Source organism: Oncorhynchus tshawytscha, unplaced genomic scaffold (assembly GCF_018296145.1).
Source record: "Oncorhynchus tshawytscha isolate Ot180627B unplaced genomic scaffold, Otsh_v2.0 Un_contig_5675_pilon_pilon, whole genome shotgun sequence".
Classification (NCBI taxonomy): Eukaryota; Metazoa; Chordata; class Actinopteri; order Salmoniformes; family Salmonidae; genus Oncorhynchus; species Oncorhynchus tshawytscha.
Window position 1 is genome coordinate 164,955 of NW_024609505.1, and position 17,180 is coordinate 182,134.

Genomic DNA, 17,180 nt, shown 5'->3' on the forward strand with positions numbered 1-17,180 from the left:
ACTACTTATATAGAGTATGTATACTGTACTATATAACTACTTATATAGAGTATGTATACTGTACTATATATCTACTTATATATAGTATGTATTCTGTACTATATAACTACTTATATATAGTATGTATACTGTACTATATAACTACTTATATAGAGTATGTATACTGTACTATATATCTACTTATATATAGTATGTATTCTGTACTATATAACTACTTATATAGAGTATGTATACTGTACTATATATGTACTTATATAGAGTATGTATACTGTACTATATAACTACTTATATGGAGTATGTATACTGTACTATATATGTACTTATATAGAGTATGTTTACTATAAATGTGCTTATATAGAGTATATATACTGTACTATATATGTGCTTATATGGAGTATGTATTCTGTACTATATAACTACTTATATGGAGTATGTATTCTGTACTATATAACTACTTATATAGAGTATGTATACTTTACTAAATATGTGTTTATATAGAGTATGTATACTGTACTATATAACTACGTACAGTATATTTTGTCTATATAGATTATGTATACTTTACTATATATTGCGTGGCAGCCTAGCGACAGGTAGCCTAGCGACAGGTAGCCTAGCGACAGGTAGCCTAGCGACAGGTAGCCTAGCGACAGGTAGCCTAGCGACAGGTAGCCTAGCGACAGGTAGCCTAGCGGCAGGTAGCCTAGCGGCAGGTAGCCTAGCGGCAGGTAGCCTAGCGGCAGGTAGCCTAGCGGCAGGTAGCCTAGCGGCAGGTAGCCTAGCGGCAGGTAGCCTAGCGGCAGGTAGCCTAGTGGTTAGAGTGTTGGATTAGTAACCGAAAGGTTGCAAGATCGAATCCCCTGAGCTGACAAGGTAAACATCTGTTGTTCTGCCCCTGAACAGGCAGTTTAACCCACTGTTCCCCGGTAGGCTGTCATTGAAAATAAGAATTTGTTCTTAACTGACTTGCCTCGTTAAATAAAGGTTAAATAAATAAATAAATAAAATATATATATATACTCTACTGTTTAAAAAGTTTGGGGTCACTTAGAAATGTCCTTGTTTTCAAAATGAACAGGAAATAAAGTCAGGATGTTGACAGGTAATGATTTTTCATTGAAATAATAATTGTCTCTTTCAAACTTTGTTTTTTTGTCAAAGAATCCTCCATTTGCAGCAATTACAGCCTTTGCAGACCTTTGGTATTCTAGTTGTCAAGGTGTTGAGGTAACTCTTCACCAGATCTTTAGATTTACCATTCTAGTTGTCAATGTGTTGAGGTAACTCTTCACCAGATCTTTAGATTTACCATTCTAGTTGTCAATGTGTTGAGGTAACTCTTCACCAGATCTTTAGACTTACCATTCTAGTTGTCAATGTGTTGAGGTAACTCTTCACCAGATCTTTAGATTTACCATTCTAGTTGTCAATGTGTTGAGGTAACTCTTCACCAGATCTTTAGATTTACCATTCTAGTTGTCAATGTGTTGAGGTAACTCTTCACCAGATCTTTAGACTTACCATTCTAGTTGTCAATGTGTTGAGGTAATATGAAGAGATTCACCCCATGCTTCCTGAAGCACCTCCCACAAGTTGGATTGGCTTGATGGTCAAGCTCCTCCCACAACAGCTCAATAGGGTTGAGATCCGGTGACTGCTGGCCACTCCATTATAGACAGAATACCAGCTGACTGCTTCTTCCCTAAATAGCTCTTGCGTAGCTTGGAGCTGTGCAGGAGTTTTTTTCAGAGATGTATAATCACATGGTAAACTGACACCGCCTGGTATAGAGGTCCTGGAGGGCAGGGAGCTCTGTCCAGTCTACCATGTGATTCTACATCTCTGACACCACCTGGTATAGAGGTCCTGGAGGGCAGGGAGCTCTGCCCAGTCTACCATGTGATTCTACATCTCTGACACCGCCTGGTATAGAGGTCCTGGAGGGCAGGGAGCTCTGCCCCAGTTTACCATGTGATTCTACATCTCTGACACCGCCTGGTATAGAGGTCCTGGATGGCAGGAGCTCTGCCCAGTCTACCATGTGATTCTACATCTCTGACACCGCCTGGTATAGAGGTCCTGGATGGCAGGGAGCTCTGCCCAGTCTACCATGTGATTCTACATCTCTGACACCGCCTGGTATAGAGGTCCTGGAGGGCAGGGAGCTCTGCCCCAGTTTACCATGTGATTATACATCTCTGACACCGCCTGGTATAGAGGTCCTGGAGGGCAGGGAGCTCTGCCCCAGTTTACCATGTGATTCTACATCTAGCAGGGGAGACTCTCTGTGGTAGCCTTACTCTCTCACTCTCTGTGTGTGTGTGTGTGTGTGTGTGTGTTCAGGAGGAGGGCAGAGTTCTTTGAACTGGGTCAGAGAGGAGTGAGGTGGGAGGAGGACAGGCACAGAGACTTACTAAGGTGAGAATGCTAAACCCTATATAGTGCACTACTTTATGACACCCTATTCTCTATATAGTGCACTACTTTGACCATCTAGTCGTGATCGACTCTGATCCGTGGGTGTGTGTGTGTGTGTGTGGTGTGTATGTGGTGTGTGTGTGTGGTGTGTATGTGGTGTGTGTGTGTGTGTGTGTGTGTGTGTGTCTCCCACAGGTCGATGCTGATGACAGCCAGCGACATTGCTGCCATTACAAAGCCTTGGCATATTCAGAAGAGGGTAAGCACACACACACACACACACACACACACACACACACACACACACACACACACACACACACACACACACACATACACACGGTTTATCCCTCATTCTCTCCCTCCTCAGACAGCCAAGTTGGTGGCATCAGAGTTTTTCGCTCAAGGAGACCGAGAGAAGGAAGAGTTCAACATCAAACCTGTCGTAAGTAGCTATCGCTGCCTGGAACTTAGTTCAACATCAAACCTGTCGTAAGTAGCTATTGCTGCCTGGTTTGATGTTTGATGTTGATGTTGAACTAAGTTCCAAGACAACATGTTAACTCAGTTGACCTCTGACCTGCAAGACAACATGTTTAATTCAGTGGACCTCTGACCTGCAAGACAACATGTTAACTCAGTTGACCTCTGACCTGCTAGATAACATGTTAACTCAGTTGACCTCTGACCTGCAGGACAACATGTTTAATTCAGTTGAACTCTGACCTGCAAGACAACATGTTAACTCAGTTGACCTCTGACCTGCAAGACAACATGTTTAACTCAGTTGACCTCTGACCTGCAAGATAACATGTTAACTCAGTGGACCTCTGACCTGCAGGACAACATGTTTAATTCAGTGGACCTCTGACCTGCAAGACAACATGTTAACTCAGTTGACCTCTGACCTGCTAGATAACATGTTAACTCAGTTGACCTCTGACCTGCAGGACAACATGTTTAATTCAGTTGAACTCTGACCTGCAAGACAACATGTTAACTCAGTTGACCTCTGACCTGCAAGACAACATGTTAACTCAGTTGACCTCTGACCTGCAGGACAACATGTTAACTCAGTTGACCTCTGACCTGCAAGACAACATGTTTAATTCAGTTGAACTCTGACCTGCAAGACAACATGTTAACTCAGTTGACCTCTGACCTGCAAGACAACATGTTAACTCAGTTGACCTCTGACCTGCAGGACAACATGTTAACTCAGTTGACCTCTGACCTGCAAGACAAAATGTTAACTCAGTTGACCTCTGACCTGCAAGACAACATGTTAACTCAGTTGACCTCTGACCTGCAAGACAACATGTTAACTCAGTTGACCTCTGACCTGCAAGACAACAGGTTTTGCAGGTCGCGAGTTCAAACCCCGAGCTGACAAGGTACAAATCTGTCGTTCTGCCCATGAACAGGCAGTTAACCCACTGTTCCTAGGCCGTCATTGAAAATAAGAATTTGTTCTTAACTGACTTGCCTGGTTAAATAAAGGTAAAATAAAATAAATAAAAATGTTAACTCAGTTGACCTCTGACCTGCAGGACAACATGTTAACTCATATTGTTGTTAACTCAGTGGAGGTTTGTGGTTTTGCAGGCGTGACAATAAGTTCCATCTGTTTGTCCCCAGGACATGATGAACAGAGACAACAGCACTCGTCTTCCTCACATGCAGGTCAACTACATCGATGGGATGTGCCATCCCTTATACCAGGTGGGTACTAGTCCATTCACCCTCTATACAACCTGGGTAGGTACTAGTCCATTCACCCTCTATACAACCTGGGTAGGTACTAGTCCATTCACCCTCTATACAACCTGGGTAGGTACTAGTCCATTCACCCTCTATACAACCTGGGTAGGTACTAGTCCATTCACCCTCTATACAACCTGGGTAGGTACTAGTCCATTCACCCTCTATACAATCTGGGTAGGTCCTAGTCCATTCACCCTCTATACAACCTGGGTAGGTACTAGTCCATTCACCCTCTATACAACCTGGGTAGGTACTAGTCTATACAACCTGGGTAGGTTCTAGTCCATTCACCCTCTATACAACCTGGGTAGGTACTAGTCCATTCACCCTCTATACAACCTGGGTAGGTACTAGTCTATACAACCTGGGTAGGTACTAGTCTATACAACCTGGGTGGGTCCTAGTCTATACAACCTGGGTGGGTACTAGTCTATACAACCTGGGTAGATAGTAGACCATTCACCCTCTATACAATCTGGGTAGGTCCTAGTCCATTCACCCTCTATACAATCTGGGTAGGTCCTAGTCCATTCACCCTCTATACAATCTGGGTAGGTGCTAGTCCATTCACCCTCTATACAATCTGGGTAGGTCCTAGTCCATTCACCCTCTATACAACCTGGGTAGGTACTAGTCCATTCACCCTCTATACAACCTGGGTAGATAGTAGACCATTCACCCTCTATACAACCTGGGTAGGTACTAGTCCATTCACCCTCTATACAACCAGGTGGGTACTAGTCCATTCACCCTCTATACAACCTGGGTAGATAGTAGACCATTCACCCTCTATACAACCTGGGTAGGTACTAGTCCATTCACCCTCTATACAACCTGGGTAGGTACTAGTCCATTCACCCTCTATACAACCTGGGTAGGTACTAGTCTATACACCCTCTATACAACCTGGGTAGATAGTAGACCATTCACCCTCTATACAACCTGGGTAGGTACTAGTCCATTCACCCTCTATACAACCTGGGTGGGTACTAGTCTATACAACCTGGGTAGGTACTAGTCCATTCACCCTCTATACAACCTGGGTAGGTACTAGTCCATTCACCCTCTATACAACCTGGGTAGATAGTAGACCATTCACCCTCTATACAACCTGGGTGGGTACTAGTCTATACAACCTGGGTAGGTACTAGTCCATTCACCCTCTATACAACCTGGGTAGGTACTAGTCCATTCACCCTCTATACAACCTGGGTAGATAGTAGACCATTCACCCTCTATACAACCTGGGTAGGTACTAGTCCATTCACCCTCTATACAACCTGGGTAGGTCCTAGTCCATTCACCCTCTATACAACCTGGGTGGGTACTAGTCCATTCACCCTCTATACAACCTGGGTGGGTACTAGTCTATACAACCTGGGTAGGTACTAGTCCATTCACCCTCTATACAACCTGGGTGGGTACTAGTCCATTCACCCTCTATACAACCTGGGTAGGTCCTAGTCCATTCACCCTCTATACAACCTGGGTAGATAGTAGACCATTCACCCTCTATACAACCTGGGTGGGTACTAGTCCATTCACCCTCTATACAACCTGGGTAGATAGTAGACCATTCACCCTCTATACAACCTGGGTAGGTACTAGTCTATACAACCTGGGACCATTCAGATAGTAGACCATTCACCCTCTATACAACCTGGGTAGGTACTAGTCCATTCACCCTCTATACAACCTGGGTAGGTACTAGTCCATTCACCCTCTATACAACCTGGGTAGGTAGTCTACAACCTGGGTGGGTTCTAGTCTATACAACCTGGGTGGGTACCAGTCTATACATCCTGGGTGGGTACTAGTCTATACAACCTGGGTGGGTTCTAGTCTATACAACCTGGGTGGGTTCTACAAGTCTATACAACCTGGGTGGGTACTAGTCTATACAACCTGGGTGGGTACTAGTCTATACAACCTGGGTGGGTACCAGTCTATACAACCTGGGTGGGTACTAGTCTATACAACCTGGGTGGGTTCTAGTCTATACAACCTGGGTGGGTCTACTATACAACCTGGGTGGGTTCTAGTCTATACAACCTGGGTGGGAACCAGTCTATACAACCTGGGTGGGTACTAGTCTATACAACCTGGGTGGGTACTAGTCTATACAACCTGGGTGGGTACTAGTCTATACAACCTGGGTGGGTACTAGTCTATACAACCTGGGTGGGTACTAGTCTATACAACCTGGGTGGGTCTAGTCTATACAACCTGGGTGGGTACTAGTCTATACAACCTGGGTGGGTACTAGTCTATACAACCTGGGTGGGTCTAGTCTATACAACCTGGGTGGGTACTAGTCTATACAACCTGGGTGGGTCTAGTCTATACAACCTGGGTGGGTACTAGTCTATACAACCTGGGTGGGTACCAGTCTATACAACCTGGGTGGGTACCAGTCTATACAACCTGGGTGGGTACCAGTCTATACAACCTGGGTGGGTCTAGTCTATACAACCTGGGTGGGTACTAGTCTATACAACCTGGGTGGGTCTAGTCTATACAACCTGGGTGGGTACTAGTCTATACAACCTGGGTGGGTACTAGTCTATACAACCTGGGTGGGTACCAGTCTATACAACCTGGGTGGGTACTAGTCTATACAACCTGGGTGGGTCTAGTCTATACAACCTGGGTGGGTCTAGTCTATACAACCTGGGTGGGTACCAGTCTATACAACCTGGGTGGGTACTAGTCTATACAACCTGGGTGGGTCCTAGTCTATACAACCTGGGTGGGTTCCAGTCTATACAACCTGGGTGGGTACCAGTCTATACAACCTGGGTGGGTACTAGTCTATACAACCTGGGTGGGTACCAGTCTATACAACCTGGGTGGGTACTAGTCTATACAACCTGGGTGGGTACTAGTCTATACAACCTGGGTGGGTACTAGTCTATACAACCTGTGTGGGTACCAGTCTATACAACCTGGGTGGGTACCAGTCTATACAACCTGGGTGGGTACCAGTCTATACAACCTGGGTGGGTACTAGTCTATACAACCTGGGTGGGTACCAGTCTATACAACCTGGGTGGGTCCTAGTCTATACAACCTGGGTGGGTACTAGTCTATACAACCTGGGTGGGTACTAGTCTATACAACCTGGGTGGGTACTAGTCTATACAACCTGGGTGGGTCCTAGTCTATACAACCTGGGTGGGTACTAGTCTATACAACCTGGGTGGGTACCAGTCTATACAACCTGGGTGGGTACTAGTCTATACAACCTGGGTGGGTCTAGTCTATACAACCTGGGTGGGTACTAGTCTATACAACCTGGGTGGGTACTAGTCTATACAACCTGGGTGGGTACTAGTCTATACAACCTGGGTGGGTACTAGTCTATACAACCTGGGTGGGTCCTAGTCTATACAACCTGGGTGGGTGCCAGTCTATACAACCTGGGTGGGTACTAGTCTATACAACCTGGGTGGGTTCTAGTCTATACAACCTGGGTGGGTACTAGTCTACACAACCTGGGTGGGTACTAGTCTATACAACCTGGGTGGGTCTAGTCTATACAACCTGGGTGGGTACCAGTCTATACAACCTGGGTGGGTACTAGTCTATACAACCTGGGTGGGTCTAGTCTATACAACCTGGGTGGGTACTAGTCTATACAACCTGGGTGGGTCTAGTTTATACAACCTGGGTGGGTACTAGTCTATACAACCTGGGTGGGTACTAGTCTATACAACCTGGGTGGGTACCAGTCTATACAACCTGGGTGGGTACTAGTCTATACAACCTGGGTGGGTCTAGTCTATACAACCTGGGTGGGTCTAGTCTATACAACCTGGGTGGGTACCAGTCTATACAACCTGGGTGGGTACTAGTCTATACAACCTGGGTGGGTCCTAGTCTATACAACCTGGGTGGGTTCCAGTCTATACAACCTGGGTGGGTACCAGTCTATACAACCTGAGTGGGTACTAGTCTATACAACCTGGGTGGGTACCAGTCTATACAACCTGGGTGGGTACTAGTCTATACAACCTGGGTGGGTCCTAGTCTATACAACCTGGGTGGGTACTAGTCCATTCACCCTCTATACAACCTGGGTAGATAGTAGACCATTCACCCTCTATACAACCTGGGTAGGTACTAGTCTATACAACCTGGGTAGATAGTAGACCATTCACCCTCTATACAATCTGGGTAGGTCCTAGTCCATTCACCCTCTATACAACCTGGGTAGGTACTAGTCCATTCACCCTCTATACAACCTGGGTAGGTACTAGTCTATACAACCTGGGTGGGTACCAGTCTATACATCCTGGGTGGGTACTAGTCTATACAACCTGGGTGGGTTCTAGTCTATACAACCTGGGTGGGTACTAGTCTATACAACCTGGGTGGGTCCTAGTCTATACAACATGGGTGGGTCTAGTCTATACAACCTGGGTGGGTACTAGTCTATACAACCTGGGTGGGAACCAGTCTATACAACCTGGGTGGGTACTAGTCTATACAACCTGGGTGGGTACTAGTCTATACAACCTGGGTGGGTACTAGTCTATACAATCTGGGTGGGTACCAGTCTATACAACCTGGGTGGGTACTAGTCTATACAACCTGGGTGGGTCTAGTCTATACAACCTGGGTGGGTACTAGTCTATACAACCTGGGTGGGTACTAGTCTATACAACCTGGGTGGGTCTAGTCTATACAACCTGGGTGGGTACTAGTCTATACAACCTGGGTGGGTACTAGTCTATACAACCTGGGTGGGTACCAGTCTATACAACCTGGGTGGGTACCAGTCTATACAACCTGGGTGGGTACCAGTCTATACAACCTGGGTGGGTCTAGTCTATACAACCTGGGTGGGTACTAGTCTATACAACCTGGGTGGGTCTAGTCTATACAACCTGGGTGGGTACTAGTCTATACAACCTGGGTGGGTACTAGTCTATACAACCTGGGTGGGTACCAGTCTATACAACCTGGGTGGGTACTAGTCTATACACCACAACCTGGGTGGGTCTAGTCTATACAACCTGGGTGGCTCTAGTCTATACAACCTGGGTGGGTACCAGTCTATACAACCTGGGTGGGTACTAGTCTATACAACCTGGGTGGGTCCTAGTCTATACAACCTGGGTGGGTTCCAGTCTATACAACCTGGGTGGGTACCAGTCTATACAACCTGAGTGGGTACTAGTCTATACAACCTGGGTGGGTACCAGTCTATACAACCTGGGTGGGTACTAGTCTATACAACCTGGGTGGGTACTAGTCTATACAACCTGGGTGGGTACTAGTCTATACAACCTGTGTGGGTACCAGTCTATACAACCTGGGTGGGTACCAGTCTATACAACCTGGGTGGGTACCAGTCTATACAACCTGGGTGGGTACTAGTCTATACAACCTGGGTGGGTACCAGTCTATACAACCTGGGTGGGTCCTAGTCTATACAACCTGGGTGGGTACTAGTCTATACAACCTGGGTGGGTACTAGTCTATACAACCTGGGTGGGTACTAGTCTATACAACCTGGGTGGGTCCTAGTCTATACAACCTGGGTGGGTACTAGTCTATACAACCTGGGTGGGTACCAGTCTATACAACCTGGGTGGGTACTAGTCTATACAACCTGGGTGGGTCTAGTCTATACAACCTGGGTGGGTACTAGTCTATACAACCTGGGTGGGTACTAGTCTATACAACCTGGGTGGGTACTAGTCTATACAACCTGGGTGGGTACTAGTCTATACAACCTGGGTGGGTCCTAGTCTATACAACCTGGGTGGGTGCCAGTCTATACAACCTGGGTGGGTACTAGTCTATACAACCTGGGTGGGTTCTAGTCTATACAACCTGGGTGGGTACTAGTCTACACAACCTGGGTGGGTACTAGTCTATACAACCTGGGTGGGTCTAGTCTATACAACCTGGGTGGGTACCAGTCTATACAACCTGGGTGGGTACTAGTCTATACAACCTGGGTGGGTCTAGTCTATACAACCTGGGTGGGTACTAGTCTATACAACCTGGGTGGGTCTAGTCTATACAACCTGGGTGGGTACTAGTCTATACAACCTGGGTGGGTACTAGTCTATACAACCTGGGTGGGTACCAGTCTATACAACCTGGGTGGGTACTAGTCTATACAACCTGGGTGGGTCTAGTCTATACAACCTGGGTGGGTCTAGTCTATACAACCTGGGTGGGTACCAGTCTATACAACCTGGGTGGGTACTAGTCTATACAACCTGGGTGGGTCCTAGTCTATACAACCTGGGTGGGTTCCAGTCTATACAACCTGGGTGGGTACCAGTCTATACAACCTGAGTGGGTACTAGTCTATACAACCTGGGTGGGTACCAGTCTATACAACCTGGGTGGGTACTAGTCTATACAACCTGGGTGGGTCCTAGTCTATACAACATGGGTGGGTACTAGTCTATACAACCTGGGTGGGTACTCTAGTCTATACAACCTGGGTGGGTTGTAGCTTTTGTAGGCCATCAGAAATGTATGAATTTGTATTCATTGCTCTCACACTCTCTCCCCCCTCCCCCACTTTCCTCTCTCTCTCTCTCTCTCTGGAACCCTCACTTTCTACACCCCTCACTTTCTCCCCCTCGTTTCTCAGACTCTTTCTGGGATGTTTGACTCCTGTTCTCCACTGTTGGACGGCCTCATGAGGAACAGAGAGAATTGGATGCTGCTCGCCGAGACGGGGGGAGGAAGGAGGAGGAGAGGAGGAATAGAGAGATGAAAGAGAGGAACAGAGAGAACTGGGTGCTCCTCATCGAGACGGGGGAGGAAGGAGGAGGAGAGGAGGAATAGAGAGATGAAAGAGAGGAACAGAGAGAACTGGGCGCTCCTCATCGAGACGGGGGAGGAAGGAGGAGGAGAGGAGGAATAGAGAGATGAAAGAGAGGAACAGAGAGAACTGGGCGCTCCTCATCGAGACGGGGAGGAAGGAGGAGGAGAGGAGGAATAGAGAGATGAAAGAGAGGAACAGAGAGAACTGGGCGCTCCTCATCGAGACGGGGGGAGGAAGGAGGAGGAGAGGAGGAATAGAGAGATGAAAGAGAGGAACACAGAGAACTGTATCATGACTTTGTTGTTTGAGTGCGAATCAAGACTGGAGTATCACTGGTTATCGTCTGGTAGACCCTCCCCCAACAGCAACATCACTGGTTATCGTCTGGGTAGACCCTCCCCCAACAGCAATATCACTGGTTACCATCTGGGTAGACCCTCCCCCAACAGCAACATCACTGGTTATCGTCTGGGCAGACCTCCCCCAACAGCAACATCACTGGTTATCGTCTGGTAGACCCTCCCCCAACAGCAACATCACTGGTTATCGTCCCTGGAACTCTGTCAGTCTCTACTGTACTGTTTACTGTTTACCCTGGAACTCTCCACTATACCTGGTTTACCCTGGAACTCTCTACTATACCTGGTTTACCCTGGAACTCTGTCACTCTCTACTATACCTGGTTTACCCTGGAACTCTGTCACTCTCTACTATACCTGGTTTACCCTGAAACTCTGTCACTCTCCACTATACCTGGTTTAACCTGGAATTCTCCACTATACCTGGTTTAACCTGGAACTCTCCACTATACCTGGTTTAACCTGGAACTCTCCACTATACCTGGTTTACCCTGGAACTCTGTCAGTCTCTACTATACCTGGAACTCTGTCACTCTCCACTCTACCTGGTTACCCTAGAACTCGTGTCACTCTCTACTATACCTGGTTTAACCTGGAACTCTCCACTATACCTGGTTTAACCTGGAACTCTGTCACTCTCTACTATACCTGGAACTCTGTCACTCTCTACTATACCTGGAACTCTGTCACTCTCTACTATACCTGGTTTAACCTGGAACTCTGTCACTCTCTACTATACCTGGTTTACCCTGGAACTCTCCACTATACCTGGTTTAACCTGGAACTCTGTCACTCTCCACTATACCTGGTTTAACCTGGAACTCTGTCACTCTCCACTATACCTGGTTTACCCTGGAACTCTGTCACTCTCTACTATACCTGGTTTAACCTGGAACTCTGTCACTCTCCACTATACCTGGTTTACCCTGGAACTCTGTCACTCTCTACTATACCTGGTTTAACCTGGAACTCTGTCACTCTCCACTATACCTGGTTTACCCTGGAACTCTGTCACTCTCTACTATACCTGGTTTACCCTGGAACTCTGTCACTCTCTACTATACCTGGTTTACCCTGGCAAGAAGACGAATGTAGGTAGAGAGACCTTCACCTCTAGACAACAGAGGATCCGGTCATTCTAAGACTTTATAGGACAATATGGACTGCTTCCCAAACGGTGCTGTTTGGGACTCCATGGATTTATATCCATACACATCCACAATTCATGTAATATCTATATTCACAATGTAATGTAATATATTACAGATTGGTCAATACAGTATAATGTAATATAATACAGATTGGTCAATACATTGTATTGCACTGTATGTGTCAGATATACACTACACCAGAGATACTCTACACCAGAGATACTCTACACCAGAGATACTCTACACCAGAGATACTCTACACCAGAGATACTCTACACCAGATATACTCTACACCAGAGATACTCTACACCAGAGATACTCTACACCAGAGATACTCTACACCAGAGATACTCTACACCAGAGATACGCCACACCAGAGATACTCTACACCTACACCAGAGATACTCTACACAGAGATACCAGATACTCTACACCAGAGATATACACCAGAGATACTCTACACCAGAGATACTCTACACCAGAGATACTCTACACCAGAGATACTCTACACCAGAGATACTCTACACCAGAGATACTCTACACCAGATACACTACACCAGAGATACTCTACACCAGAGACACCAGAGATACTCTACACCAGAGATACTCTACACCAGATATACACCAGAGATACTCTACACCAGAGATACTCTACACCAGAGATACTCTACACCAGAGATACTCTACACCAGAGATACTCTACACCAGAGATACTCTACACCAGAGATACACCAGAGATACTCTACACCAGATATACACCAGAGATACTCTACACCAGAGATACTCCACACCAGAGATACTCTACAACAGAGATACTCCACACCAGAGATACTCTACACCAGAGATACTCCACCAGAGATACTCTACACCAGAGATACTCTACACCAGAGATACTCTACACCAGAGATACTCTACACCAGAGATACTCCAGAGATACAGAGATACTACACCAGAGATATACACCAGATACTCTACACCAGAGATACCAGAGATACTCTACACCTCTACACCAGAGATACTCTACACCAGAGATACTCTACACCAGAGATACACCAGAGATACTCTACACCAGAGATACTCTACACCAGAGATACTACACCAGAGATACACCAGAGATACTCTACACCAGAGATACACCAGAGATACTCTACACCAGATACTCTACACCAGAGATACTCTACACCAGAGATACTCTACACCAGAGATACACCAGAGATACTCTACACCAGAGATACTCTACACCAGAGATACTCTACACCAGAGATACTCTACACCAGAGATACTCTACACCAGAGATACTCTACACCAGAGATACTCTACACCAGAGATACACCAGAGATACTCTACACCAGAGATACTCTACACCAGAGATACTCTACACCAGAGATACTCTACACCAGAGATACTCTACACCAGAGATACTCTACACCAGAGATACACCAGAGATACTCTACACCAGAGATACTCTACACCAGAGATACTCTACACCAGAGATACTCTACACCAGAGATACTCTACACCAGAGATACTCTACACCAGAGATACTCTACACCAGATATACACCAGAGATACTCTACACCAGAGATACTCTACACCAGAGATACTCTACACCAGAGATACTCTACACCAGAGATACACCAGAGATACTCTACACCAGAGATACTCTACACCAGAGATACTCTACACCAGAGATACTCTACACCAGAGATACTCTACACCAGATATACACCAGAGATACTCTACACCAGAGATACTCTACACCAGAGATACTCTACACCAGAGATACTCTACACCAGATATACACCAGAGATACTCTACACCAGAGATACTCACACCAGAGATACTCTACACCAGAGATACTCTACAGAGATACTCTACACCAGAGACTCTACACCAGAGATACTCTACACCAGAGATACCAGAGATACTCTACACCAGAGATACTCTACACCAGAGACTACACCAGATATACACCAGAGATACTCTACACCAGAGATACTCTACACCAGAGATACTCTACACCAGAGATACTCTACACCAGAGATACTCTACACCAGAGATATACACCAGAGATACTCTACACCAGAGATACTCTACACCAGAGATACTCTACACCAGAGATACTCTACACCAGAGATACTCACACCAGAGATACCAGAGATACTACACCAGAGATACTCTACACCAGAGATACTCTTCACCAGAGATACACCAGAGATACTCTACACCAGAGATACTCTACACCAGAGATACACCAGATATACTCTACACCAGAGATACACCAGAGATACTCTACACCAGAGATACTCTACACCAGAGATACTCTACACCAGAGATACTCTACACCAGAGATACTCTACACCAGAGATACTCTACACCAGAGATACTCTACACCAGAGATACTCTACACCAGAGATACTCTACACCAGAGATACTCTACACCAGAGATACTCTACACCAGAGATACTCTACACCAGAGATACTCTACACCAGAGATACTCTACACCAGAGATACTCTACACCAGAGATACTCTACACCAGATATACACCAGAGATACTCTACACCAGAGATACTCTACACCAGAGATACTCTACTCTGACCAGAGATACTCTACACCAGAGATACTCTACACCAGAGATACTCTACACCAGAGAGAGATACTCTACACCAGAGATACTCTACACCAGAGATACTCTACACCAGAGATACTCACCAGAGATACTCTACACCAGAGATACACCAGATATACTCTACACCAGAGATACTCTTCACCAGAGATACTCTACACCAGAGATACTCTACACCAGCGATACTCTACACCAGCGATACTCTACACCAGAGATACTCTACACCAGAGATACTCTACACCAGAGATACTCTACACCCTATTCCTGGAGAGATGCCCTTCTTAAAACTCCAACCCTGTTCCAGAAAATCTCTCCAGGAACAGGGTTGGAGTTAAAACCTTCAGGAGGGTCTCTCTCCAGGAACAGGGTTGGAGTTAAAACCTACAGGAGGGTCTCTCTCCAGGAACAGGGTTGGAGTTAAACCTACAGGAGGGTCTCTCTCCAGGAACAGGGTTGGAGTTAAAACCTACAGGAGGGTCTCTCTCCAGGAACAGGGTTGGAGTTAAAACCTACAGGAGGGTCTCTCTCCAGGAACAGGGTTGGAGTTAAAACCTTCAGGAGGGTTTCTCTCCAGGAACAGGGTTGGAGTTAAAACCTACAGGAGGGTCTCTCTCCAGGAACAGGGTTGGAGTTAAAACCTACAGGAGGGTTTCTCTCCAGGAACAGGGTTGGAGTTAAAACCTCCAGGAGGGTTTCTCTCCAGGATCATGGTTGGATTCAAAACCTACAGGAGGGTTTCTCTCCGGGAACAGGGTTGGATTCAAAACCTACAGGAGGTAGTGTGTTGTAGAGATGTAGAGTACTGCTCTGGGTGTTGTATTTCTACCTGCTCCTAGAGAGATGTAGAGTACTGCTCTGTGTGTTGTATTTCTACCTGCTCCTAGAGAGATGTAGAGTACTGCTCTGTGTGTTGTATTTCTACCTGCTCCTAGAGAGATGTAGAGTACTGCTCTGTGTGTTGTATTTCTACCTGCTCCTAGAGAGATGTAGAGTACTGCTCGGGTGTTGTATTTCTACCTGCTCCTAGAGAGATGTAGAGTACTGCTCTGGGTGTTGTATTTCTACCTGCTCCTAGAGAGATGTAGAGTACTGCTCTGGGTGTTGTATTTCTACCTGCTCCTAGAGAGATGTAGAGTACTGCTCTGGGTGTTGTATTTCTACCTGCTCTGATACCTGTCTGGGACCTCTCACGGAACCCACAGGACCAGGACTGGTTTCACTGAGGCCTTAAAACAAATAAGTGCCCCTTGTTCTGAGATAGAACACACTGCTTGAATGAACGGAATTAGACTCTATACTGCTTGAATCAATAGAACACAATGCTTGAATTAATAGAACACGCTGCTTGACTAACAGACTCTATGCTGCTGAATCAACAGAATTTGACTCTATGCTGCTGAATCAACAGAATAAGACTCTATACTGCTTGAATCAACAGAATAAGACTCTATACTGCTTGAATCAATAGAATAAGACTCTATACTGCTTGAATGAATAGAATAAGACTATATACTGCTTGAATCAATAGAATAAGACTATATACTGCTTGAATCAATAGAATACACTGCTTGAATGAACATAATAAGACTCTATACTGCTTGAATGAATAGAATAAGACTATATACTGCTTGAATCAACAGAATAAGACTATATACTGCTTGAATCAACAGAATAAGACTATATACTGCTTGAATCAATAGAATAAGACTATATACTGCTTGAATCAATAGAATAAGACTCTATACTGCTTGAATCAATAGAATACACTGCTTGAATGAACAGAATAAGACTATATACTGCTTGAATCAATAGAATAAGACTCTATACTGCTTGAATCAATAGAATATACTGCTTGAATCAACAGAACAAGACTCTATGCTGCTTGAATGAACAGAATAAGACTATATACTGCTTGAATCAATAGAATACACTGCTTGAATGAACAGAATAAGACTCTATACTGCTTGAATGAATAGAATAAGACTATATACTGCTTGAATCAATAGAATAAGACTCTATACTGCTTGAATCAATAGAATAAGACTATATACTGCTTGAATGAAT

The 17,180-nt window shown here is 45.5% G+C and overlaps 1 protein-coding gene across 1 annotated transcript in view; it reads left to right on the forward strand.

The window, feature by feature from the left end:
• The window catches only part of LOC121844983 (cGMP-specific 3',5'-cyclic phosphodiesterase-like), a 40,432-nt gene extending 29,487 nt beyond the window's left edge, over positions 1-10,945 (forward strand). Inside the window, exons 18-22 of the mRNA XM_042315588.1 lie at positions 2,344-2,418; positions 2,614-2,677; positions 2,789-2,863; positions 4,057-4,140; positions 10,802-10,945. Coding sequence (XP_042171522.1) covers positions 2,344-2,418; positions 2,614-2,677; positions 2,789-2,863; positions 4,057-4,140; positions 10,802-10,927 — 424 coding nt within the window. The 3' untranslated portion in view covers positions 10,928-10,945. The remainder of the gene's footprint in view (positions 1-2,343; positions 2,419-2,613; positions 2,678-2,788; positions 2,864-4,056; positions 4,141-10,801) is intronic.
• The last annotated feature ends 6,235 nt before the right edge of the window (positions 10,946-17,180 follow it).